The sequence below is a fragment of the Henckelia pumila genome, chromosome 3, assembly GCF_033568475.1.
Source record: "Henckelia pumila isolate YLH828 chromosome 3, ASM3356847v2, whole genome shotgun sequence".
Classification (NCBI taxonomy): domain Eukaryota; kingdom Viridiplantae; phylum Streptophyta; class Magnoliopsida; order Lamiales; family Gesneriaceae; genus Henckelia; species Henckelia pumila.
In genome coordinates, this window is record NC_133122.1 from 20,262,091 (window position 1) to 20,288,198 (window position 26,108).

The 26,108-nt window shown below is 35.6% G+C and overlaps 5 protein-coding genes and 1 non-coding gene across 8 annotated transcripts; 4 read left to right on the plus strand and 2 right to left on the minus strand.

Moving 5' to 3' along the window:
- Positions 1 to 923: 923 nt before the first annotated feature.
- Positions 924 to 8,593, plus strand: LOC140887569 (eukaryotic translation initiation factor 3 subunit A-like). Of its 2 annotated transcripts, none has more exons than XM_073294892.1 (14): positions 924 to 1,104; positions 1,756 to 1,825; positions 2,319 to 2,800; positions 3,679 to 3,894; positions 4,021 to 4,389; positions 4,482 to 4,511; positions 4,733 to 4,960; positions 5,066 to 5,227; positions 5,518 to 5,739; positions 5,851 to 6,057; positions 6,142 to 6,348; positions 6,542 to 6,622; positions 7,222 to 7,423; positions 7,893 to 8,593. In XM_073294892.1, exons 2-14 carry the CDS (start codon positions 1,780 to 1,782, stop codon positions 8,339 to 8,341), a joined length of 2,901 nt encoding a protein of 966 aa, XP_073150993.1. In that variant the 5' UTR covers positions 924 to 1,104; positions 1,756 to 1,779; the 3' UTR covers positions 8,342 to 8,593. The 2 variants fall into 2 exon arrangements, with proteins under 2 accessions (XP_073150993.1, XP_073150994.1); XM_073294893.1 differs by having other exon boundaries at positions 924 to 1,083.
- Positions 8,594 to 10,005: 1,412 nt separating this feature from the next.
- On the plus strand, positions 10,006 to 14,352 carry LOC140890943 (UNC93-like protein 3). The gene is made up of 10 exons (XM_073299121.1): positions 10,006 to 10,389; positions 10,511 to 10,674; positions 11,187 to 11,250; positions 11,329 to 11,442; positions 11,624 to 11,668; positions 12,392 to 12,639; positions 12,785 to 12,875; positions 13,112 to 13,224; positions 13,611 to 13,734; positions 14,017 to 14,352. Exons 1-10 carry the CDS (start codon positions 10,198 to 10,200, stop codon positions 14,200 to 14,202), a joined length of 1,341 nt encoding a protein of 446 aa, XP_073155222.1. The 5' UTR covers positions 10,006 to 10,197; the 3' UTR covers positions 14,203 to 14,352.
- Positions 14,353 to 15,547: 1,195 nt separating this feature from the next.
- On the plus strand, positions 15,548 to 18,546 carry LOC140887674 (probable ADP-ribosylation factor GTPase-activating protein AGD6). The gene is made up of 3 exons (XM_073295093.1): positions 15,548 to 16,550; positions 16,642 to 16,731; positions 17,801 to 18,546. Exons 1-3 carry the CDS (start codon positions 15,735 to 15,737, stop codon positions 18,299 to 18,301), a joined length of 1,407 nt encoding a protein of 468 aa, XP_073151194.1. The 5' UTR covers positions 15,548 to 15,734; the 3' UTR covers positions 18,302 to 18,546.
- Positions 18,547 to 19,237: 691 nt separating this feature from the next.
- Positions 19,238 to 19,311, minus strand: TRNAV-AAC (transfer RNA valine (anticodon AAC)). Its single transcript has one exon. It is a non-coding gene; the product is annotated as a tRNA-Val (tRNA).
- A 93-nt stretch (positions 19,312 to 19,404) lies between these two features.
- Positions 19,405 to 21,452, plus strand: LOC140892367 (THO complex subunit 4A-like). The gene is made up of 5 exons (XM_073301223.1): positions 19,405 to 19,593; positions 19,671 to 19,835; positions 20,309 to 20,377; positions 20,457 to 20,638; positions 21,086 to 21,452. The coding sequence occupies exons 1-5, from the start codon at positions 19,453 to 19,455 to the stop codon at positions 21,252 to 21,254; spliced, it is 726 nt and encodes a 241-aa protein (XP_073157324.1). The 5' UTR covers positions 19,405 to 19,452; the 3' UTR covers positions 21,255 to 21,452.
- A 1,195-nt stretch (positions 21,453 to 22,647) lies between these two features.
- LOC140888111 (transcription factor bHLH143-like) lies at positions 22,648 to 25,783 on the minus strand. Of its 2 annotated transcripts, none has more exons than XM_073295795.1 (4): positions 25,584 to 25,783; positions 24,647 to 25,111; positions 24,402 to 24,550; positions 22,648 to 24,320 (listed from the first exon to the last, which is right to left on the minus strand). In XM_073295795.1, the coding sequence occupies exon 4, from the start codon at positions 24,312 to 24,314 to the stop codon at positions 23,274 to 23,276; it is 1,041 nt and encodes a 346-aa protein (XP_073151896.1). In that variant the 5' UTR covers positions 24,315 to 24,320; positions 24,402 to 24,550; positions 24,647 to 25,111; positions 25,584 to 25,783; the 3' UTR covers positions 22,648 to 23,273. The 2 variants fall into 2 exon arrangements, with proteins under 2 accessions (XP_073151896.1, XP_073151895.1); XM_073295794.1 differs by having other exon boundaries at positions 25,575 to 25,782.
- Positions 25,784 to 26,108: the final 325 nt, after the last annotated feature.

The window sequence follows — 26,108 nt, forward strand, 5'->3', positions numbered from 1 at the left end:
AATTATTCTAGAATTTTATTTAGAAACTAACAAGTTAAATATTATATGTTTCTTTGTTGATGTTTTGGTGTTACGACTCATGACAATTCTAGAATTTGGATTTTTTAGCTTACGAGGATGAATGCTACATCTATTTTATATGTTTGCTTTGTGAGAAAATTTTTAATAATTTGTTAGATGTTAATTTATATAAATATTATTGTCTATTTAAATAAATAAGATATGAACTCTTTTGAGTTGGATATAGTTATTGTGTTATCATAGTACTTATTTTAATTTAAAATTTTATTTTTTGAATATTGGATATATGTTAATATAAATTTTTTTATTAATTTCCTCAATTTTTTTATTTATTAATATACGTTACTAAAATTTGATTTTATTGCAGAGTTATTGTATGAAAAATATATTTTTATGTTACTAATATGATGAAAAAGAAATTGAAGCTTAATATTATAATAAGTTATATAATTGTTTTTTTAGAAAAATATAAATATTTTATTTAAAATTTATTTATGTAAATTTATTATTTAATCCAATTAAAATAAATAAAATTTAAATTTATATTATTTTAAATTTTAACATGATTATTTTGTGATCATAATACTAATTTTAATTTCAAAATATATAAAGAATAAAGAATAATATATTAAACTTTTTTATTTTTTGAAATTATTAAAAATTTTAGGCAAACAATTAATTAATAGATTTAAAATTTCACTTTGAAATTATATGTTATTCCAAGTAAAAAATTTAATAAACATTGGATTTTAAAAATCCATTAATTTGAAATCCAATCTCAAATCAAATACCTCAATCCAACAAAATCTAAAAATCAATAAAATATTTACAATAACATCAATATTTCACTATTTAAATAAATAAATAAGTTTCCCAATTTTCCAACCTCAAAAACCCTCGGCCATCACTCCCTTCAACACCTCTGTCCCCCGCCGCTTCTCTTCCTTGCGCGCCACCTATTTCTTACCTTGACCTGTTTAGGCTCCGTTCCCACAGATCGAGACGCCGCAGACTGTTTCTCCGACCATCGGGCCCCCATACTGTTGTTTCACTCTTCTACCGGTATTCGCACTTACGATATTGGTGGGCAAATTAAAATTTGGATCTTTGGGTGGATTTTTTTTTATTGGATCTGTTTTATAATGTTTTTTTGTTTTCCTGATGGTTTGATCTCCTTCCCCTAGGCTTGATTTTGTGTTTTCGGCTTTTTCATGATTCTGTAAATCGTTTGGCTCGTTACGATTTTCGAGTTCGATAGGTTTGCCTGAAAATTCATACTTTCGGGCTCGAGAGCTGTCCAAGATTTGTTTGCACCGCACCCGCCCCTAGCAAATATGTTTCGTTATAATTTAAATCCCATAAGATGCGTTCACTTTTGATGGGAATATAGTATTGAAACAAAATATAATCAAATATGTTTAAATACTAGTTTAGTTTTAAATTCCGTCCAATCAAACAGTTATAATGGAATTTCAAAGTCTAATTATCCTCAAATCCTGTGAAAATCCTGGTTATCTGTTGCCAAACAGATGCCAGAGAGTGACAAAAAAACCGTGATAAAATACTTTTTCACAAGATTTCTTTCATTTATTGAATATATGAATATTCGTGGAATGGGGTTATGTTTATATTTGCTACCTTTTGGATAGCTGAGTAATTTAATTGCTACTAAGCTCTATTGACGCATCGGCTGTCAGATTGCTGATTGACTTGTGTATGCTTGTTATTCTACAGCTGATTCACCTTTAGAATTGAGAGATGGCTACTTTTGCCAGACCAGAGAATGCTTTGAAGCGAGCTGAAGGTAGGTTATTAATCAGTCATTTTGCGGTTGAGTTGAACGTTACCATCTTCTCCAGTGAAAGTTACTTTCTAACAGCATATTTTGATTTCTGTGGGATAGATTACTGCTAAATATGCCAACATTGGAAATGCTTTTATTTTAAACGGGGCTATTTGATTATTGTTCTGTTGTGTTTCCACATGTCTAGAAGTAAGGATGAGTCAGTCAGCAATTTAGAGTTACCATATTTCCCCCCTTAATTTTTTGGTGGTCTTCTCACGTGTGTTGACTAGAATAGTGCGTGTGGGAGTCACATTGTTCCTGGGTACTGGTGTAAGACACAGACAGCGTTTCTTTGAGGACTCCCACAGCATATACCACATTTTCTGATGGTCAATATCAACCTTTCATACCAACTTCATCTTGCTCTATGATGTCGGTTAAAATTAGTTTTATTCCTCCGTTTACATTTTCTGGTACTTGTTCCTGATAAACTTAAAATCTGTTTATGCAGAGTTGATAAATGTTGGACAAAAGCAAGAAGCCCTTGAGGCTCTTCACAGTTTCATTACCTCCAGGAGGTACAGAGCATGGACAAGGACACATGAGAAGATAATGTTGAAGTATGTGGAGCTATGTGTTGACATGAGGAGGGGAAGACATGCCAAAGATGGTCTTATACAGTATCGTGGTATCTGCCAGCAAGTTAATATTACTTCACTGGAAGAGGTTATAAAGCATTTCATGCAGATGGCTACAGAGAAAGCCGAGCTTGCGCGTAATCAGGCGCAAGCCTTGGAAGAGGCCCTGGATGTTGATGACTTAGAAGCTGATAAACGGCCTGAAGATCTTCTTTTAAGCTATGTCAGTGGAGAGAAAGGAAAAGACAGATCTGATCGCGAACTTGTCACACCATGGTTTAAGTTCCTGTGGGAGACATACAGAACAGTATTGGAAATTTTACGCAACAACTCAAGATTGGAGACTTTGTATTCGGTGAGTTTTACCATTACATTTATGCTCATCCTAATTCAGAAATTCTGCTGTTACTTTTTGATTAGTATTTTTGTTTTGGAGGTTTTGATTTGATTTTTAATTAGTTTTATTTGTGTCGTGAAGCCTGAAGTAGTTTTTGCAACCTTTTGGCACTACTTTAATTATTTTGTGGATTTCCCAGAAAGGTGTGCCATGGGTTCAATTCGTTCAAAGAACCATGGATATACTCGAATACCAATGTTCTTTTATTTTGAACTTTGTATATAACCTGGTTACTTGTTATTTATTGGCTGAATTTTTTATTGGGGATTTGATCTCTTTATGCCACCTATCTGTATGATCTTTGTTATTGGTAGCAGGGTTAAAGTTTCAAATTGTTTCAGAAACAATTATTTCAAGAACACACTCAAAATTCCTCCTCCTCCTGCTCTGCTCTGTTCTTTTCTTCTTAGTTTTTATTTTATCTATACCATCCGCCCAGCGCTTGCAGTGGCATTGGTGGATAAATCTGTTTGAAGATAGTCTTGGTGATCCTTTAAGTACATGCATTTGTATCTGCAAGTTAACATTGATGGATGTCCCAAGCTTATAATCTTCTATAACTGGATCTTCTTTGAGGTCACTGTGAATCTCTTGGGAACCGCTGTAGTTCTCTTTTCGAATTTGTGGTGCTATATTGTCATAACTCCCTCTGTAATATGCTTATTTTAATGATTGTTAGTAACGAGATGCTTCACTTTGTCTCAATGTTGATATTTGCCAGTTAAAAAGTTCAAAAGCTTACTGATAAGCTGGTTTTGTGAGCATGAAGAAAATATATGTTCTTGTTATGAAGTCATCATTGGTGATCTCTTTTTTTCCTGAATTGTACTGTACAGATGACTGCACACCGTGCATTCCAATTCTGTAAGCAATACAAGCGGACTACGGAATTTCGGCGACTATGTGAAATCATTCGGAATCATCTAGCTAACCTTAACAAGTATAGGGATCAGAGAGATAGGCCTGATCTTACTGCACCAGAAAGCTTGCAGTTATATCTCGATACCAGATTTGAACAGCTGAAAGTTGCTACCGAACTTGAACTTTGGCAGGTTTGTTCAGTTTTTGGTTCGTGCTTGAATTGCGAGCATGTTTCAAGTTACTACTCGCTAGTACCTTCACATCAGACTTGATGATTTTTTTATGATTTGCCCTTCTTCCTTTTCATTTACTTGCAGGAAGCTTTTCGTTCCATCGAGGATATACATGGACTGATGTCCATGGTTAAAAAGACACCTAAACCATCCTTGATGGTTGTCTACTATTCCAAGCTTTCTGAAATATTTTGGATGTCGTCCAACCATCTATATCATGCTTATGCTTGGCTTAAGCTTTTCTTACTTCAAAAGAGCTTTAATAAGAACCTAAACCAGAAGGATTTGCAACTGATAGCCTCGTCAGTTGTTCTAGCTGCACTATCTGTACCACCTTATGATCGCTCATATGGTGCATCTCATTTGGAGCTTGAGAATGATAAAGAACGGAGTTTGAGAGTGGCCAACCTTATAGCATTTGATGTTGAAACGAAGCCTGAGAGCAAAGAAGTTGTAATAACAAAATCCTAGCTGGATCTCTGCTTCATCTTACTACATTTAATTCCTTAAGTCTGTTAACTGATTATTTTTATTTTTGCTTTCAGCTTTCCAGGTCATCACTTCTTTTGGATTTGGTAATTATCTCGGACGCATTTAAATTATTTGGTTTTGGTTTTTCTATGATTATATCAAGTTTTGATTAGATTTTCAATCCCCATTCACCTCTTACCTTTTGCTTTTTTGCATGAATGAGCTATGTTGATGAGGGTCATGTCCTCTTGAACTGCTTAAACCTAAATTTGTTTTCCAAATCTTTATTTCTCACATTATTATTCTTCCTTGTTACCTTGGTTAGGTCACGAAAGGTGTAATGACCTGTGTAACTCAAGAAGTGAAGGATATTTTTCATATTTTAGAACACGAGTTTCTTCCCTTAGATCTGGCATTGAAACTGCAACCCTTGCTAACAAAAATCTCAAAGCTTGGGGGCAGGACTGCTTCTGCTTCTTCTGTTCCAGAGGTACAACTGTCTCAGTATGTTCCTTCTATAGAGAAGCTTGCAGCTCTGAGGCTTCTGCAGCAGGTGTGCGTGTCTGTCAGTTGTGTTACCCCCTGATCTATACTCTTGTCTTGCAGTTTTTGTAATATGACTCAAGTGGTTTTTGCTTTTCTACCTTTATTTATCCAGGTCTCAAAGGTTTATCAGACAATGAATATTGAAAACCTGTCGATGATAGTTCCTTTCTTTGATTTTTCTGTTGTTGAGAAGATTTCTGTTGATGCAGTAAAGAATAACTTTTTAGAAATGAAAATTGATTATCGGAAGAGTGCCATCTTCTTTGGTAACAAGGTAATATCCACCATTTTTTTCTTTTGACATATTTTTTGATATGATGATATGTTATATTGATTGACATGTTTTATTTAGATCTTTCCCTTCGGGAGATGCCACAACGCCCACATTGTGTTCTGACCTTGAAATTTTGACGATTTTTAATTCTTACGTATTTTTTACCGTTTGAAATTTTGACGATTTTTTAAAATATTTTTTCGTATTTTTAACCTTTCATAATTGGGGAACCTTTTGATTTATCCCATAATCTACCAATTTATACAATACAATCATATTTTTTAATTCAGAGTCTCGAATCAGAAGGCATACGAGACCACCTGTCCACATTTACTGAATCCCTCTGCAAAGCAAGGGTCATGATCTTCCCACCTGCGAAGAAAACTTCAAAATTGGAGGATAGACTTTCTAATCTAGTGGAAGTGATAGAAAAAGAACACAAAAGACTCCTTGCACGCAAATCAATTATCGAAAAGCGCAAAGAAGAACATGAGCGCCAGCTTTTGGAGATGGTATGTCCATTTTTCCTCAATAAGGATGTCTTACAATTCATCTTTGAATTGTTATTTAATAGATGATTAGGAGATATCCAAGTTATTGCTTTCAACTTGTGTGTTCTTAAGGAACGGGAAGAGGAGGCAAAGAGGCAAAAATTACAAAAGATAACTGAAGAGGCAGAACAGAAAAGGCTTGCTACTGAGTTTGAGCAAATGAAAAATCAAAGAATTCTCAGGGAAATAGAGGAACGCGAGCTTGAGGAAGCCCATGCTCTGCTACAGGAAGCTGAGAAACACAGGAAGAGGAAAGGGAAGAAACAAGTTCTAGAGGGAGTGAGTTAAACCTTTCCCCTGGTTGGAACTTCATTTCATTCTTATATGTAACATTTTATTGACCAACAGTTTAATTGGATGTAGGAAAAAATAACTAAGCAGACTTTGATGGATTTGGCTCTTAGTGAGCAACTCAGGGAGAAGCAAGAAATGGAGAAAAAATTACAGAAGATTGCTAAAACAATGGATCACTTGGAGAGGGCAAAAAGGGAAGAGGCTGCATCACTTATTGACGCTGCATTTCAGCAGCGTCTGGTGGAAGAAGAGGCCTTACACAAACTCGAGCAGCAGGTCTGAATGAGTTGTGTTTTCTGCCTGAAACATCTCTAGTATTGTGTCATTTACGTGTGAAATTCTGTTTTGTTCTTGGAAGTGTAGAATTGACAATATTTTTTTTCGACAAAAGAGTTGACAATATTATTTTTGCTTGTTACAGCAGTCCATTTTATTTATACAGTGACCAATCTTTGTTATTTTGATGCAGCGAGAGATTGATTTAAGCAGACAGAGACATACTGGAGACTTGGTTGAAAAAACAAGGCTAGTGCGGATGCTGGCGAACAAGGTCATTAACTCTTTTTCATTATATATAGTTATCATATTTCTAGTTCCCAAATTCATTGTGGTGCTCATGGGTTGTGAGATAAAACATCGTTATATCTTCAATCTTGTGAGGAACTTGGTTTGGCTTATGTTTTTGTTTCTTGACATCCACATGTTGTCTTCAAAAGTTGTTCTATATTTTCTTAACATGGGACTGGTCATCCTCTTTTTTCCCAAGAATAAAAAATAATTTTCTCATGCAAGCTGGGAAAAATGATTTGGTTGCTTAGAGCTTCCTATATCCGACCTATCATTTTCATCGAAAACATTATGTTATTTCTAGTCGTCGTATGTTGACCTGAGTTCGTGGAAAGGAGAGAAGAATCTACGACCCCAAATTTGAATTATGGCTATCCATTAATCTCATATTATATGCGTTGATCTGAGATTATGATGTCTCCCTTTAACATATGTACGGTCCAGTTCTTTAACTTTTATTTATACTGAGCTGAATCTGCTACTTGTTTTTTAAGCTTATCTATCTTCAGATTATTGGTTGCATCTGCATATGAATGTATAGCTGTATTCACTTTCTCGTATCTTTTGTTGATGTTTATTCAGCAAATATTCGAAAGAAGAGTGCTTACCCATAGGAGAGCTGAGTACAACAGGCTCAGGGAGGAGAGCGATGAGAGAATTCGCCAAATTATCCAGACTCGGAAGCAGGAAAGAGATACTAAGAGGAAAATGATCTTTTTTCTAAGATCCGAGGAAGAGAAACAGAAAAGACTACGCGCAGAGGAGGAAGCGCGGAAGCTTGAAGGTACTTCCCCACTTCATGTTATATTAACGATGTCATTTATTTTTGGAGAGAAATTGCCTTTCGAGACACACTCAGGGATGATTGACTTTTATTTCTGTGGCATGCTCTGGCACTCGCAATAGTGGACCACCCGATATGGGCCGAAACATAATTTTTTTATTTCATGATAATTTCTTGTTTATTATTTTAAACATGTTTAAGATATGCTTAGGGAAGTAATCAAGTTGTGCCAAACTGAACATTGGTGTTTTACCCCCTCAGCCTTGACACAATGTGTAGGCTATGTTCATTAATCTCTTGAAGCTTTGTTCGTCTATGTGCCGTAATCTGGAAAGTTTGCTGTGTTTAGCAAGAAAAGATTATTTGTATATTATACAAATCGCAACTAACAATTTTTATTTTACGTGTCTTGCCATTCATAGCTTGTGATATGAACTCGTATTTTTTGTACCATTACTGTACATTGCAGAGATGGAGAGGCGTAAGAAAGAGGACGCAGAGCGAAAGGCCAAGTTGGATGAAATTGCCGAAAAGCAGAGGCAGCGGGAGTTGGAGTTGGAGGAGAAAGAAAGGCTGCGGAGAGAAGAGCTCCTAAGGGGATCAGCTCCCATTCCCTCAAAAACCGAGCCCCCCGCCATATCGCATCCAGTCGACGCAGCACCTGCTCCAGCTGCTGCTGCAGCTGCGGCAGCACCATCACCATCACCATCACCTGGTGTGTATGTCCCCAGGTTCAGAAGAGCAGAAGGTGGGGGCCAGGCCCCACCTCCTGAAACAGATAAGTGGTCTAGTGGCCGCAGAGTGGATGACCGAGCACCTCAATCTGGTGATCGGTGGCGGGATGAACGTAAACCATCTTTTGGTGGCGGTGCACCAAGGTCCACTTGGTCAAGTTCTAGGACTCGTGGCGAACGTTGAGTTTATTCATTGTATGTTATTTTAGTCAAGTATGCAGCAGATTCTTAAAATTTTTTGGAGGTGGTGCCGCACTTTCGCTGTATCCGGAGGTCAGAGGTGTGCCCTGAGCAGGATTGTGCTTATTTTCTTTTAAAAAATTACTTTATGTTTTCTGAATATTGAATATGGATAATGGATGTACGTTGATGTTTATTTTGTTTTGTATTTGATAATTATTAAATTCTGGAATACATTGAAAGACATTTCCGACTACTTCATTGAATTAATGAGAGGTATATTTGCTTCGTCCAATCAATCAAATTCAATCCATATATTTATGTGTATATTTTTTTGAAACAACATATGTATGTGTTTGAACTTTTAATACATTAGTATTAATTAGTAAATATAAGATTTAAAAGTTTCGACTCAGTATACATTAGAAAATTTTGAAAGATGAATTTAGTCAACTAGTTGTTTTGAAAAATTGATTTTTCCAAGTGTATTTTACTTGGGCAATTACTCAAAAAAAAAAAAAAAAAGGAAATATACTTGGTAAGTCATTTTTTAAAAAAAATATTTGTTGATCAAGTCAGATAAAAATAAATTAAAAAAAAACCTCCTTAGCTTTAATTTCTTTGTAAAAAGTTTTAAAAAAAAATCAATACCCTAAAATTTTCAGCTAATATTTCTTTAATTCAAAATTAATGTAATATAAGTGCTAATTTGTTTTAGTCTTGAAGTGAGAAATTCCTACAAGTTTATTTTTAAAAAAAATTTGAGATGGAATTGACGCGTGCAAGCATAAATTATAAAGATACTACTAATGCTAAATTTAATATTGTATACATCAATATTTAATATTTAAATATATTATATCGTGGGATTTTATTATTATATGACAGAATTTATATTCAATATATCACAAGATTTTGATAAATGAAATTTTTGTATTAAAGTTTTGTATAAATATTAGTATATATGCAGCATTTTTCATGTATAAATATCATTGTTCTAAAAATTTCGTTTAGACGACACTTAATCTCGCGTATGTTTTCATACGTTTAACCTCGATCAAGCGACTGTTTTTAAGAACGAGAGATTTCATTTGTTTTTTGAAATGAAAATATTTTTATAAATATTTCTAGTCGAGGACTTGAAATATCTATTAAATCTTATATTTATGGTTAATCTTTCATTTTATTCAATGTCTGTTTTAAAATAATTAAAATTATAGTAAAAATTAAAAACGTTTTTTCACGCTTAGGCTCGAAAAGTTCAAAGCTGACCACCACGTTTCAACGCGTTTCAAATTTTTTATTAGAACATATTATTAAATAGAAAAAAGTTAGAAATCCCTGATACAATATTTGCTAGGAATTAACCATCCTTAAGAACACTTGATTTACGTTAGAACATATAATATTTGATACATATTATTCAAATTTTTTATTAGAACATATTATTAAATAGAAAAAATTTAGAAATCCCTGATACAATATATTCCCAAACCGTTGCTAACTCCAAAATTAGTTTCTCGGATTATCTTATTGTCTGCACAGCAAACAAAGGCTCACAACAAAACCAAACAATTAAACAAAAGTCGAAAATTTATTTTTAGCAAAAAAATTAATTTATTTTATCAATATAATAAGTCAGATAACCAGAATATAAAAATCAAAACAGCATCCCTCTCCCAATTTCTCACCCAAACTATTGAAAATGGCCGCCCGATCATGTCTTTTCTTGAGATTCAGAATCTTGTGTAACCTCAATTAAACTCTACCCCACGTCCTCTTCTCTCCCCTCTCGCCGGCAAACCCATATTACACTGTTGGATTTGCAAGAAAATTGTGTATTTATACGTCCCTTGTTGTATGAGTGACTATACAGAAAGTGGTCTTCTTGCTTCAATGGCGACTGATGAAGAAACGCCACTTGTTGATGAAAACACCCCGCAATTTCAACCTCTGAACCATAAAAGAGATGTTTATATTTTGTCATCGGCTTTCTTGCTGATTTTCTTGGCATATGGTGCTATTCAGAACTTGGAGAGCACCATCAATACTGTAAAGTTCCCTTTGCAAGATTTGATTTTTCGAGAATTGTGTTTCGTGGGTTTTAATATTCATTGAGGATTTTTTTACTGTGGCTGATAAAGATTTGACCTTTGTTTGTTCTTTTGTTTAGGAAGGAGATTTGGGTACTACATCACTCGGGATATTGTATTTGTCATTTACTTTCTTTTCTATAATTGCTTCATTGGTGGTGCGGAAACTGGGATCGAAGAATGCTTTGATTCTTGGTACATCTGGATATTGGCTATTCACAGCTGCAAATTTGTTTCCCTCTTGGTATACCTTTAATACCTATAGCTTAGTGCTAGGTGATAATTTGGTTGAATTTTATCTGTTTCCCAGCATAGCATTTAGCTTCTCTTCTGTCACAGTCCATGTACCGGGACCGCATGCTCACCTTGCAAAAATAACTAATTATAGTTGCTACGAAATCTGTTACATGTATTGATCAATTTTTCCGCAATCGTGAATCATCCCATAATTCGATGTGGAGTGGACAGGGTATTACAAATAAACGTAGCTTTTACCAATTATTTTTTCTGTAATTCTGTTTCCCTTGACACTGGGGGATTTTGATTTTCTTGTACTTAACCAGTTTGGTTCTTGTGCACAATTTGTGATTTTTCGTGTGTATCTTCGAGTCATATAAGTTTTGAGAAACCAATGAATGGCTTTTTGTAGATGATTATTATAAATTGCCTTTTGGAGATTTTAATTGGTTGATCATATACCCACAGAGGGAATATACCTCAGAATTGTTTATTAAAACATATCTAACAATGGTTTAGGTACACGATGGTGCCATCTTCTTTGTATCTTGGATTTTCTGCTTCAATAATTTGGGTTGGGCAGGTAGGAGGCATCCCACAGAATCAAATCTTTATGATATAACCTATACCGCTTCCCTTTACACATTTGTTCTTCTACCAGGGGACATATCTCACTTCTGCTGCTAACAGTCATGCAAATGATAACAATTTACCTGAAAGAACAGTTATTGGACAATTTAATGGTGTATTCTGGGGGATGTTTGCCAGTCACCAGGTGCAGTACTTACTGTCTCCTAGAAGACTTGCGCTATTAGCTTTGACTTTCTAACTGTTGGTTAAATGTCAACCAAAAGCAGCTGCAGTCTTGTTAAATTTAAGATGTTACTTTTTAATTTCTAATGTTTGCATATTTCAAATTTCTAACAATAGTACTTCGATTTACTTTTGACCTGCAGCTTGTTGGGAACCTGGTCAATCTTGCGGTACTGAGAGATGAAACGGTATGTAGACTCATTGAGAGCTAGTGTAATAGACCAAATTTTGTTTGTTAATCTGTTTATTGATGTAATTTAAAGTAAAAGAAAGAGTAGTCTTGAAGGGAAGAATTCAAATTCACTTCACCTTGTGGCTTTCTTCATGAAGTCTGAGTTGAGTCTGCTTATTTGACAGCAAAGAATAATTTAATGATTTACTCACTCTCCACCTTTACTTGATTTATGTACTATCACAATTTCAAGCACTACGAGAATCCTTATACTGTTTCCTTTTGACTGGAATAATTGAAAATGTACAATTGTAAATACTGGTGTCACTTATCACTGACTCACTGTGATGAGTGTATTTGGTTAAATCGACATATTTTGTGAAAAGGAGGGGAAGCTGGTGCGAAGAGTATAATAAAATATTTATGGAGGTGAAAATCGGCGTTCGTCTTATAATTCAAGAGTTCCGAGTCTCATCGAGCTTAGTGCTCTCTAAAATATCATTTCATGCAGGGGAGAACATTGGCTGCATTCATAATACAGTTTTTATGATTAAGCCTTTGATGTTGACATGATCATATGATTAACATGAAATTCAGCAGTTTTCTAGCTGTCCTCGTATGACTAAACAGCTGGCTACTTAAATATGAAGTCAATAGTTTGTTTAATTTGTCCACTTTTTGTATGTGGCATGTTTGTTTTTTTGGGCTCTAGTTAATTAGATGGCTAAACAAATTGCAGGGAGGAAGTACCAGCGGCACAACTTTACTTTTCATTCTGTTTCTATGTAGCATGACCTTAGGTACGATTCTCATGTGCTTCTTGAATAGAAGAAATGGTAAAGAAGAAGCGCAACAATATTCTTCCGCGACCTTTTCATCTACTGTGGTGTCTGCATCAAAGTCTTTCTTAAATCTACTGCTTGACAAAAGAATTCTCTTGGTCATTCCTCTTATTGCATATTCAGGCTTTCAACAAGCATTTGTGTGGTAATTACCCTGAAACATGTTGATTTAATATTCAAAATACTTACCCAATCCATAATTCTTGAACAACAAACAACCAATCGACTCGCTCCAATATTATATTCATCCCCTGCAGCTACACTATCTTTTTATTTTTCTCTTTATACAGGGCTGAATACACCAAGGAAATTGTCAAGCCTGTGCTAGGTGAACAAGGTGTTGGTGGTGCAATGGCTGTTTATGGAGTTTTTGATGCGATAGTAAGTAACGACATAATCATGTCATCTATTTTCTTGTTCAAATATGGATGCCCGCCTTGCTTCCCGCAGATACTGTTTGTGATATTAGCAAATTCGTTTCGTCTATGCAATTTTGGTTTTGCACTTTATAATAGATATGTTATTTAACTCCTATAGTTTCTGGGAATATTTCTGGTTGTTTTAATATTATGATGAAGTTGGTATTCTCACCTATCGGTGTTTAAATCCTTCCTCAGTGTGCAATCGTAGCCGGCAGACTGACTAATGGCCTCACATCCATCACAATGATAGTCTTGGGTGGAGCTTTGATTCAACTTATTGTTCTACTATGGCTACTGCTGAACTACAGGTAGACTCTCCTTTCTATCATCTTGGATTCGAGATATAAGGTTGCGCTTGGATTAAAGTATTTCAAATCCATGAATTTCAATTATAATTTTAGTGTTAACAATGAAACATTGAGAAATCTCAAATTCATAACTTAATTATTTACACATTACTTAGATGTATTAAAAATGATTCTAAATCACCACTTTATTGGATGAACTTAAAATCCATCCTAAATACCATGAATTACCATATAAACATAAAAAAAGTGGATTTGATGTTTGTGGTGCTACTTTTCTAAACAACAAAAATGCATTTGAAATCCATGGATTGAAATACTTCTATCCAAGTGGAGCCTAAATTAATTTGAAAATGATTGATTTCCTTTCTTGTTTCTTATTTTTATAGCGTGACTGGTGGAGTGCTTGCGACGTTGCTTCCACTTCTCATAGGAGCTTTGTGGGGTATCGGCGATGGAGTTCTCAATACACAGCTGAGTGCATTGCTCGGAATTCTATTTAAGCATGATCTGGTACTAATTTCCAATGCCTTCCTCTACCCTTTAGTGCTATAAACATTTCTAGAACATCCTATGTTGACCAAAACAATATTTACGAGTAGCAATGCAATTCAAATATTTTAAACTCTACCAACACAAGCATTGAATATGCAACGAATGTAAAATCGAATTGGTGACCTTTGTTCTAATGCTATGATAAGATAGAGCAAGCAGCTATAAAGGACGGTCGGTGGCCATTGCTGCTACAAAACTGTGTGTCGATTGATGCCTTGTCATTGCTTGTTATGGTTACAGGAAGGAGCGTTTGCACAGCTTAAGCTCTGGCAAAGTGTGTCGATCTCAGTCGTCTTCTTCATCAGCACGTCCATTTCATTGCAAACAATGGCTGTGATCATGCTCGTTGCTCTGTTTATATCGGTAGCTGCGTTTCTTTTCCTCACGATCAAGGTGGAGAAAGCGTTTTCGCACAGCGATTCGTGAGCTCCATGAAGGCGATTATCCTCTTTATTTGTCCGCCGTCGTGTATCTTGATTATCGAACATGTCCGTGTGCATTGTTGTGTATAACAAAACTGTTGAAGGCTGAATGGAAATTATACGGATAGACAGTTTTATATGCTCGGCTAATATTTTTATTTTTGATATATAATAACAATAAAAAGTCAACGAAATTTAAGTATCATTTTATACCCGCAAGCTAGCACGGTTTTTTAGCTAAAATAGGTTGCCAAAAGTCAATAATTTTTGAATTAAAAGAAGGGGTATTGTTGTCTATCCATAAAAAAATATTACTGTTATTTTAAATTTCAACAAATATCATTTTAACTTTTCTCACATTTCACTCCTTTTGATTTTCTTTATATACTAACTACACTCATCTCTTTAATCGTTTTAAAAACTAAGAAAATAATACGAATTATTTAATGTTTAATATTTAAAATAAATATTTATAAATTTATGTTATTCGTTCATTCAAAATAATTTAATTATATATGCTTAAAAAATCATATTAAATTTTATTATTATTATTTTTGAATAAATACAAAATTTTATTATATATATAAAAAATATATAGTATGTTCATACAGAGTGCGTGTGTTGTCGATTAATATATATTATATATTAAAGCACAACCTCTGTTTTGAGAAAAAATTCACATTTCATATACATGCACTACTCTCATCGTATGTGAAAATTTATCAATACATGTGAGCTTCACTCAAAAGATTATGAGCTCCATATGTAATGATAAATTTTCACCCTTACGTAATGTTTGCAATAAGTAATTATATATTTTTTTCTTAACAAATTATATTTATTGGGATAATGTCCGTAAAATATGATCTAATTTAGCCAAAAGTTTATATATATATATATATTCATGCATCTCAATTTTTGAATATTTAATTTATCGAAAATTAATTAACATAAATATGTGTGCGTGTGTATATATATATATTTATGTATGTAGAACACAATTACAATTTTGATATGAGTATGTGATTTTCCAAAAAACTAAAAAATAACGATAATATTGAATCATTAACCCAAAAGTTGTCAAATGTTATCAGATAGTATTTACAATCTCTAAAAATAAGTAATTATGGAAATTTTTAACAAATTTATTAAAAAAAATATCTATAATAACTTATTTTTAGAGGTTGCAAACACTACCTAAGAATTTTTACTAATTAATAAAGTGAACTTTTATTTTTTTTAAGGAAAAAAAAGAGTAAGAAAAGAGTGTTATTAAATGACCGATTTACCCTTAAGTAGTATATATATTTCTCTCGAGCACGGACTGCTATGGTAATCCTAACATTTTTCGCGGTGTCGGCGATCTCCTCTCTTTTCTTTCTTCTCCCAATAACCATAAAGAACCAGAAAAAAAAAATAAAAAAAAAGAATGAAAATGGCGATGGATCATCAAATCTGAAGAAGATTCAATCTTCCCCATCTCGATCCTCTCAGATCCGATTCCTCGATCCCTAAATCCCACCGATCCGACGACGTATGGCTGCATCTCGCAGGCTTCGGGAGCTGCAATCGCAAGTGGGAAACAAGATCTGCGTCGATTGCTCCCAGAAGAACCCTCAATGGGCGTCCGTCTCATACGGCGTCTTCATGTGCCTCGAGTGTTCGGGGAAACACCGAGGCCTTGGCGTTCACATCTCCTTCGTCCGATCCGTGACCATGGACTCGTGGTCCGAGATCCAGCTCAAGAAAATGGAGCTTGGGGGCAATGAGAAATTCAACAATTTTGTTTCTCAGTATGGGATCCCTAAAGAAACGGATATCGTGACCAAGTATAATACCAAAGCGGCGGCGGTTTATCGGGATCGTGTCCAGGCGCTTGCCGAGGGCAAACCGTGGCGCGATCCTCCGGTCGTGAAAGAAACATTGAAATCGAATGATAAGAATGGGACTAGTTTCGCTGGTAAGCCTCCGCTGAGGGCTAATGGGGGTGGAGGCGGTAATTCTGGAAGTAATTCGGGGTGGGATAGCTGGGATAATTTTGATGATGGGGGGAATAATTCTCCCAATAGTCTTAGGAGAAACAATACAGTAGGTGATTTTAGGAGTTCCGGGAGTGGAGGCGGTGCGCCTTCCCGTTCAAAATCCACTCAAGATATTTATTCACGGACTCAGTTGGAGGCGTCTGCTGCAAATAAGGAGAGTTTTTTTGCTCAGAAGATGGCGGAAAACGAGTTGAAGCCAGAGGGGATCAACCCATCGCAAGGTGGGAAGTATGTTGGATTTGGTTCAAGTCCTGCTCCAGCGCCTAAGAATAATTATGGAGAGGGAGATGTTCTTTCGGCTGTTTCCCAGGTTCGTTTTCTTGGCATGTTTCTTGTATTATGTACCTATCAATTGATGTGTTTCTTTGTGATTGCTTATGCTTGGTGGGTTTTGTATGCAGGGATTTGGCAGGTTATCTGTGGTAGCTGCATCCGCCGCCCAGTCTGCAGCAACAGTTGTTCAAGCTGGGACTAGGGAATTCACTTCAAAGGTAGTGTTTTCCTACCTGTGACATGATTGTTGGTCATGTTATTGTATTTGTTATCTTTTGAGAGTGTTTGATTTTACTTCTGTAGATGCACAATGTTTTGCAGTTTAGTATAAAGGGAGCCTTTTTTTTTTAAAGTTATTTGTAAATGCATTCAATGTTCTCTTTCATATTTTTAAATTGGACTATCTACTAGTTCTGTTGTATACCGTCAACGTTATTTTATGGATGCCTTAATGGGTCATGAATGCATTTAATAATATCGAACATGCCTTGATTGAGTTTGTGAGAGATATGAAAGATCCTTCTTCTAGCCTGATCATGTATTCTTTTTCAGAATTTCCTCCTAGAAAAATTGATGTGTATTTCACGTGATTTCAAAACTAGAGAATTCGTGCCTCCCCATGTAAATGTTTGTGGTCCTAATCGTGGGGGTAAATGCATTTCACATCTCAAATTTGTGGGCAGAGCTTGAATTTGGGACATGATTCTGAACAACTGTCAGTTTTATCATTGTTTTCATGCCTGTGGATGTTTTAGGCTTATAATCTATATGGGATTATCACCCCAAGTGCATTATGCATTATCGCACCTGTACAAATACAATTACTTTCTGGGATTATAAGAGGAGCATGCTTTGTGGCTATACATTGTTAATGGGAACTTCACCATTTGCATCCTTTTGGCTTAAAACATAATTGGAGCCCATTATTTGTTTCGGAATCATTGGATTCGATTTTTGGTCTTGTATTACGAAATTTGTGCGACTGATAAAGGAGATGAAAAATAGAGGTTACACATCTTTGCATAGAACATGCATTTTTATGCATCAAACCAAAATTTTATGTCATTATTGACTTAAAAAGCGAAGTAATTAGTACACATTCAAATTTTATCTGTCATTATCCTACAGCAGATGTGTTATTTGCTTTGTAATTTTAAAGAATCATCCTAGAGTCCTATATCACAAAAAATAGTTCTGCAATATTAGGTGATGGTGTTCAGCATCTTTTTTTCCCCTAACTTGAATATATGATGAAAAACAAATTGCTCGTCAATCCCACTTTTGCAGGTAAAAGAGGGGGGATATGATCAGAAGATGAATGAAACTGTTAATGTTGTGACAGCAAAGACATCGGAAATTGGACAAAAGACATGGGGGCTTATGAAAGGGGTAATGGCCTTGGCTTCTCAGAAAGTCGAGGAGTACACTAAAGAAGGATCTGGCTTGAAAAATGATGGCTGGCAACGTAATGAAGGGCGGGCTAATGGCTATTATCAGGAGTTTGGACAAGATTCCAAGAGTTGGAATTCTACTGCCGGAACAAAAACCTCTTCTGGTGGGCAGTTTAACTCTGTTAGCTCTTCTTCTTGGGACGATTGGGATGCAGCAGACACCAAGAAGGAAGAACCGGCAAAGGCTACAAAAACCCAGAATGGAGATAGCTGGGCAGGCTGGGATGATGGCAAGGATGATGGATTCGATAGTTTCTATCAAAGTGGGTCTGATAAGAAAACAGTGGGTTATAATGGGAAATCGGAGTCCAAATGGACAGAGGGAGGGTTTCTTTGAGGTTAGCACGTCTCAATCCCGATTATTGTTTCTAAAATTTTTACCCTTCCATCGACTTTAGAGAAGTTTATCTGTGAAGGGGTTGTGTGATGAAAGTAGTATATGAATGTAAAATTTCCTATAGTGGGCCTGGAAAATGCCCAAGAAACTATATAGGTTGCTTGTTTGTCTTGAAGACCCTTTTTTTTCACTATTGTAATTTTGAATTTTATACTGCGATTGGATTGGTTACTGGTTTTTAAGCATCTGTACTTTAGTTTTGATTGCATAAAAATTACGGCAAAGTTCATGTAGCCTTCCTCATTGTACATCCCATCTTCAAGTAGATGGTGGCCGTGTATGGAATTCTGCAAGACATTAACAAAACTGGTGGATCCGGTGAGAAGGCAACAACCCGAATCTTCTAGTGAAAAGAAATGGGTATTTCATTTTAATTTTTCCGATATTGAATTTCACTACCTCCTGAAGATTTCCGGGGATTCACAATCTTGGTTGAAGATTCCCTTTGCCTTTCATGTCTTTGAAATTCAGTGTACGATCCAATGTATTTTTTATGTTGGCTGAAGGTGTCGTCCCCGTCAAACAAAAATAAATGAATCTTTACAGATAATGTTGTTCCAAGTTGTCCCTAATTATGGTCTCGGCCCTCTTGCCTCGTACGTTTCTCTTCTGTATCAAATCGAATCAAATCAAGTCGAATTAATTCTTCGATAAGTGGAATGTAGATGTATGATAATCTTTTTTTCCAATCAGTGTTCTAATTTCTAAATGGCGGTGGGCTGTCATTGACCGTCCCGCCACCGTCTCGACCGTCATTTAAAACACTTTTGCAATGTTTCATCCATGTTTGTTGATTACGAAAAAAACATTCAATCACATCCATGGTAAAACTTTAGCTGCAATCCTTTAAAAAAAAACTAAAAAAATTAAAATAATTGGCGTCGCCCGGACTCGAACCGGAGACCTTCAGTGTGTTAGACTGACGTGATAACCAACTACACCACGACACCTTTGTGATATTTCTTAGTTTAATATTTAATTTAAAGTAAGTTCCTATGTTCCTTTTCCTAAACCCCGAAACCTTTTCTTTCCCCTCCATTCATCCTTTTTCTTTCTAACGCAAGAACCCTAGTTGGGTTTGAGTTTCGAAAATGTCGAATCTGGACTTGAGTTTGGATGACATTATCAACATGAACAAAACTACCGACAGAGCACCGAATTATGGCCCAGTGCAGTCCAGACGGTTCAATAACCGTTCCACTGGCCGCGCCACTCCGTATTCCTTCACCAAGGTTAGATTCTTTTTTTTTTTTTTGAATTGATTGTTACGGTGTTCGTCTTGAAGCTGAATTTTGAGCTATTTCGTAAGGCGCTGGCAGCGGAGACTCGGTCGAGCGATAGCATGTTGGCGGAGGAGAGGGCTGCTGCGGCGTTTTACCCTATTCAAGGAGGAGCTAGGGATTTGGTGCTTGAGACGGGGACTAAACTCTTGATTTCCAATTTGGATTATGGGGTGTCGGACCTTGACATTACTGTAATTCTTTGAGTTTTATTACCAGTTTTTTTAAGCTTAATTTTGGCTTCATTAGAAATACATCGATGTTGCGTTTTTATTGATGCATTTCATTTGTGGAATGGATTTGAAACAATAGATTCAATATTACTTTTGATTGTAAATGTCTTGTTTGGGTTAAAGTTGAGGGATTCATCTCTATGGATATGGAGATTACCCATCATTGTGAGTAGATTTACCAAATCTTTGTGCTTAGTTTCCAAGTAATGAGAAGAACTGCAATTGTATATGTGTAACCATCAGAGGAGGAAACTCAGACTGTTCATCTTCATTTTCCATGATGATTGACACTTGACACAGTTGAACTTGTATTACAAGTTACAACTATAGTTTGTTAGAAAAGGGTGAGATAAAACAGTTTTTGTAGATTCCTCGACCTTCTATTCTTGTGAAAGTAGGAGATTTTGACTCACCCTATATGCCATAACGTGCAGGAGCTGTTCTCGGAGGTGGGTGAGCTGAAAAGTTGTGCAGTTCACTATGACAGATTTGGACGATCAGAGGTATTTCTGTGGTGAATATGTTGACTCCAAGTCTTTTGCAAGTACCACTGACAGTTAAAATGTGGGTTCGTCCTCGCAGGGGACTGCAGAAGTGGTTTTTTCACGACGTTCATACGCAGAGGCAGCTATCAAAAGATACAATCATGTCCAACTGGACGGAAAGCCAATGAAAATCGAGCTTGTGGGGGTGAACATTGGCCCTCCTGGGATACCTCTTGCTGCATTTGGTGGCTCTAGGAATAACAATGGTGCTCCCATAAGGTTTGCTACCTTAGCATCTCATCTCCTATTTCGGAAACATTAAAATATAAGAATTAATAAAGAAACAAAATGAGTGATTAAATTGATGAATCAATAAAAATGACATGGAAAACTGCTTGATTAAAGTTTACAATGTGACTTTATTCTATACTCTATGGCATTTTTTAATTTGTTACTCAGCATCGAGAAGATGCCAACAAACTTAGTTTGTCCTGGTGATTGTGCAAAATACATTGAATGTTGAATTAAGTGAATCTTTAGAGAAATACTGTCTTTATCATGATCCCTAGACTTGATGTTCTGTCCATACATTGCCCCTTCTGTCCACACAGAAGGGAACAAGCTTCTCTCTCTCTCTCTCTCTAACAAGAACTCTAGATTTTATGCTCCTTAAAGCAGTGTCACGCTAATCTGAGGATTGTTTTTCCTATGAACTTTGTGGGATAGGAATGATCGAGGTCGAGGAAGAGGTGGTGTGAGAGGACGGATTCCAAGCGGTGCTCGTGGTGTGAGGAATGGTCGCGGAAACGGTGGAGGAGGTGGTACGAGAATATCTGCACAAGATCTTGATGCCGATTTGGACATGTACCATGCAGCTGCAAAGGAAACAAATTAGATTCTAATCATTTATCACCCGACTTTTGATGAAGATTTAGATTATTTTTCTTGAACTTTAGAAGGTGGGACTAGTCGTGTTGGCTCGAAATAGCTGTGCAGCTATTATGTATTTATTAGTTATCTTAAAATGTCGAAATTTTGGATCAAAAAAAAATGTCGAAATTTAAACGAGGTGGAATAAAAATTTTAAATAAAATTTGAAAATAAGTTCAAATTAACCATATTCAGCTTGGATTTAAACTTTAAGAAAAGTTGAAATTGGATCGTTTATCGTTGGACATCGAATCAATCAACAAACTCTACTTCGGTCTTCCAGTTATGGAAAAATGTATGGATTATATTTGAAATTTATAATTTTAATTGCCCTTTTTACTTTTATTCACCGTTTGGTTTGAGTGATAGGATAAGTAATTCATATATAAGTAATATAATATAAATTAAAAATAAATAAGAAAAAATAGTTAATACATTATTTGATTTGATAGATAGATTATAATTTATTTGATTTAATTGATGTAAAATTATTAATTAATAAATAGATAAATAATATGGCGAAAATAAGGCGAAATTGATTAGGATAAGTTATACATAGATTAATAATATATCAAACCAAACAATGCCGATGTTATTAGTTTTACATCATAATATAATCTCATGATTTTATATTTAACGAAATCGATTATATAACAATTTGTCGTTGCAAAAATGGACTGAAAGGATAAATTTTTCGAAAAGATGGGGCGAACGAAACACAAAGTTTCGCATGATTATTTGTATTTGATTAACGGTAAATTTCAACCTAGCATATGAGTATTATCCCAATGATAGATCTAATATTTTTTAATTTGTCACGTCAACAATATATTATTAATTACGCCTATGTGTAAAAATAAAAATCATTGGATACATGATTTGAATATTACCCATATGCTAGGATCTCATCAATCCAATTTAACATTGATTGACTTGATTTGAAAGTTATATCGAACTATCTTAAACAAAGGCTTGAATTTGAATTCAGATTGAAGCATGTGGGCTTTGTAAATTTTATATTTATGGAATATTAGTTGAGATATTAAACTTCATGGACAAATCGTCTAATCCAACAAAATGATCCAAATTCGAATTTGGCACAAAAGAACATTTATAAGTCTTTAAATTTCAGTTTTGAGTCCAATAATTCAAATACAAATGGTATAATATTTTAGCCGACTCAAAAAGCTCGTAAACCGAATAGTTTGTATCCAGATATCCCTAGCCCCCACACGATTTGGACATAACAGGAGCAGCAGAACAAGCAATGAAGTTGAAACGCAGAATGGGCATCTAACTGTCACACACCAAATATAACGCATGCAAGATAAGTCAACATTCTCACAACTCAGAAAAACTACTCAATACAGCATTACGTTCAATCATCTGATATATATACATGATACATATACATACATATACATGTATACATCATATATATCGCCCCTCATGAATCTCGTCGCATGGTTAGGAGAACCAGGAAACTTGAGTAGAAATGTGACTGATTATGGACTACTATGATCTAACAGAACAAACAAGATCGGAAAACAATGCAAGCTAAAAATAAAAAACAAGAATAGACAACCATTAACATATCCTCCATGCAATGAGACAGAAGCTTCGACAGGCAAGCCAATTCGAGCCACGGAAAGTGGTGTTGCAAGAAGCCAAACAAGCTTTAGGATGTACAATGCATGCTCCCCATCGAGAGGTCCTACCAAGTGAAGAAGTCTTCTCGTTCTGCTTCCAAAAGGAATATGTAATTTTACTCTGTAATAAGCATATTTCTAGTCTCTCTGTAGGTAGGATAGAGACTTTCAGAGAAAACTCGAAAACAAAGTCAGTATGCACCATTTCGATCCTTGCAGGAGACGCTTAAGGCTTCTAAATCCATATAATTTAAAAGATTCAACCTTTATACAGGTAAGTCAAACACTCAGGTGCTTATTAGTACTGTTCTTAGTGAGGCAAGGAATAAAGAAATTCAACAAGAATCGAGTCCTAAAGCCTTGGCTTCAACCTTCATCGATCTCAGGTTTTGGATTGTTTTATCAATAAAGGCAACTGGATTGTTACCTTCTAAATTTGGGAATATGCTCTGCAGCATGCTCAATGTCTCCTGTATTCTCTCTTTCCTTTTGTTGCAAGACAAGGAACCAAATTCTTCTGGACTAAGGTTATCTCTACAACTGGATTCTGTTTCATCATCCAAAGCAGTGCATGCATAGGTTTTCAGAGAGCTGCAGGCGCGCCTTAGAAATGGTGGATCATAACTTCCATCCGAAAGCTTCTGCCTTTTCACTGGCCCAGTAAAACTGTCTGCCTCTTCACCTGTTTCTTCACTCATTTGATTGTCGGTCATTGTACTAGGTGAACGGCCTGTGCTCATTTCTTCATCATCCTTCGAATAATCGCTGTTGGTATCTGAACACAGCAAAGCATTCAATTCCTCCGTGTCTTCACAAATTTCATGATCCGTATCATCTCGTGAGTGATCTTCTATTCGTTCATCATTCATAATGGGATTCAAAGGGTTGAAAATTTTCATGGGTTCTTCCCCGATTTGATGGTTATGTGTAAGGGGAGGAGGCTTGGGCACCAAACAAGCACCATATCGGATGGGATTCTCCATCATAGAACTATATACCAAGGTAGTTTTATCACCAGATCGATCAAATACAAGAAATCTCTTCTGAGGAGGTGCAGCACAATTTGTAGGACTTCTTTTTCGTCCGAAATTAATGGTGCCTGAAAGAAACTTCTCTCTGGATGCAGAATATAATAGGGGAGTAAAGCTTGGATGTAATTGATGCCAGCAGTGAAATGAGTTAGATGCATGAGAGCCATTTAGTTCGCTTGCCTTCACCTGTTGCATTTCCGAAGATGGAAACGAGGGGCCGGTTCTCATCGTAGGATGCTCAACAGAGTAAAGTTTCCTGCGAACAGGCTCAGTATTTTGCAAGCCAATATCATATGCAGAGCCCAATGAATTATAATGACACCAAGATCCAGAGCCTTTATCCATATAAGCCTGGTAATGAAACTACAGTTAGAAGCATCAATCAATTGAATAAATGTAAATATCCCTGAAGATACAGACACGCAGGCGTACCGGTTTAATAACGCCCACGAGAAACTGTTAGCTTGTTTGATAGCTTGTCGTGTCTTAGAGTGAAAGAAGAAATGAAGAAAGAAATTTGAATGCACTTAAAATAAATCAGTCTACGTAACAGGCTTTAGCAATTGGCGGAAATACTCAGCCTGCAATATGGCAAAGAACTCACGGTTAGTGATTCTTGAAAATGTATAGCAAAATAAACTGAATTTCAGAGTGTAGGAATTTATGCATCATCAAACCTGACAATCTTGGAGGGGTTGAAAGCATGCTATGATTCTAACTATAATGGTGGCACATCCAGAAATTCCACTCTCGTGTTTCAATGCCCGAAATCTTGTCTGGCCAGCAGCTTGGCACACCATAACTACTTATTCCCCGCCCGCTCACTCAATATAGAAACAAATCCAAAACCAGAATTTATCGAAAAGGTAAATACTTTAGAGGTATAGCAGAAACATTCAGCTTATAAGGTATACATAACAAGGAATGACGATAAAACGAGACCGCCTCATGGGAGTAGATAGGTATTTCCAAGCACCTTTGCGGATCAGTGAGTAAGGAATATCGTCTATTTGATTTTACAGGATAACTCGGCAGTACAAGTTCAAGGAGATAACTTTACGGAACACATCGATTAAAAGACTATAACACCGCATACTGTGTTCACTGTGCTTGAGGCCGCTCTCATTGAACAAGAGATCCCCCTGCCCAAGTTTAGACATACATTAAGCTTTGAACCATGTTATATGTCGCATTCAATTATTAAGTATTATCTGTATTAAATGTTATATATAATTTACTTTTCTCCATTGATAGTGCACCAAAAACCACAAGCAAGTAAAACATCACATCTCTTCAAGTTAACCACAAGGAAGATTCCTCAATCAACCAATCAGATTAATAAGAATACTGAAACTGGTAATGAATACAAGTAATTTTTCCAAAAATTCAATAAATCCCATCTCAAATCCCCACAAAAGCTCAACTTACCAAACAAAATTGTATAAAGCAAGGATTTTTAGTACAGAACAAGGATTAAAAGAGCAACTAACATCATATTATTTCATCCCACTCGCTGATTTTTAGCAAGAAAACGTTTCGCAGCAAAGACAAAACTCTCCCAGCTGAAACAAATGAAACGAACGACTAAAGATTCAAACATTGTACCAGAATTACCGAAATCTCAGCACCCAGAAATGCTTCCAGTCTTGAAAACACCAAAACAAACGAACCCAGATGAAAAATGGCAAGATCAAGAACCTCAACAATTTCAAGAACAGATCTTTCTGCAGTGGGAATAAGTCTGGAGCGAGCTAGAGAGTGAATAAATGAAGAATACAAAAGTACCCGCGAGCTTGGAAACATAAATATACTACTACATTTATATATACAAAACTCGGAAATGAAATGAAATTATTATTACTTTGAATTCAACAAATGTGTTATTGGGGCAAACGTGTGAACAATCATGCGCTGGTTGGCTTTGTGTGCGTGCATTGGGTGTAGTTTGGTGGACCCGCCAGTGGTTGTATCATCAATTCGTGTTCCCCATCTTTTTAAAAATATATATATAATATTTAGTTTTATGAAAAATTAAAATTTATATTTAACCTCTTTTATTTGAAAAATAAAGCAATGATTTTAATAAAATTAGTATTTTCTTTTGCAAGTAGTAAAATTAGTGTTTGTGACAGTGATGCA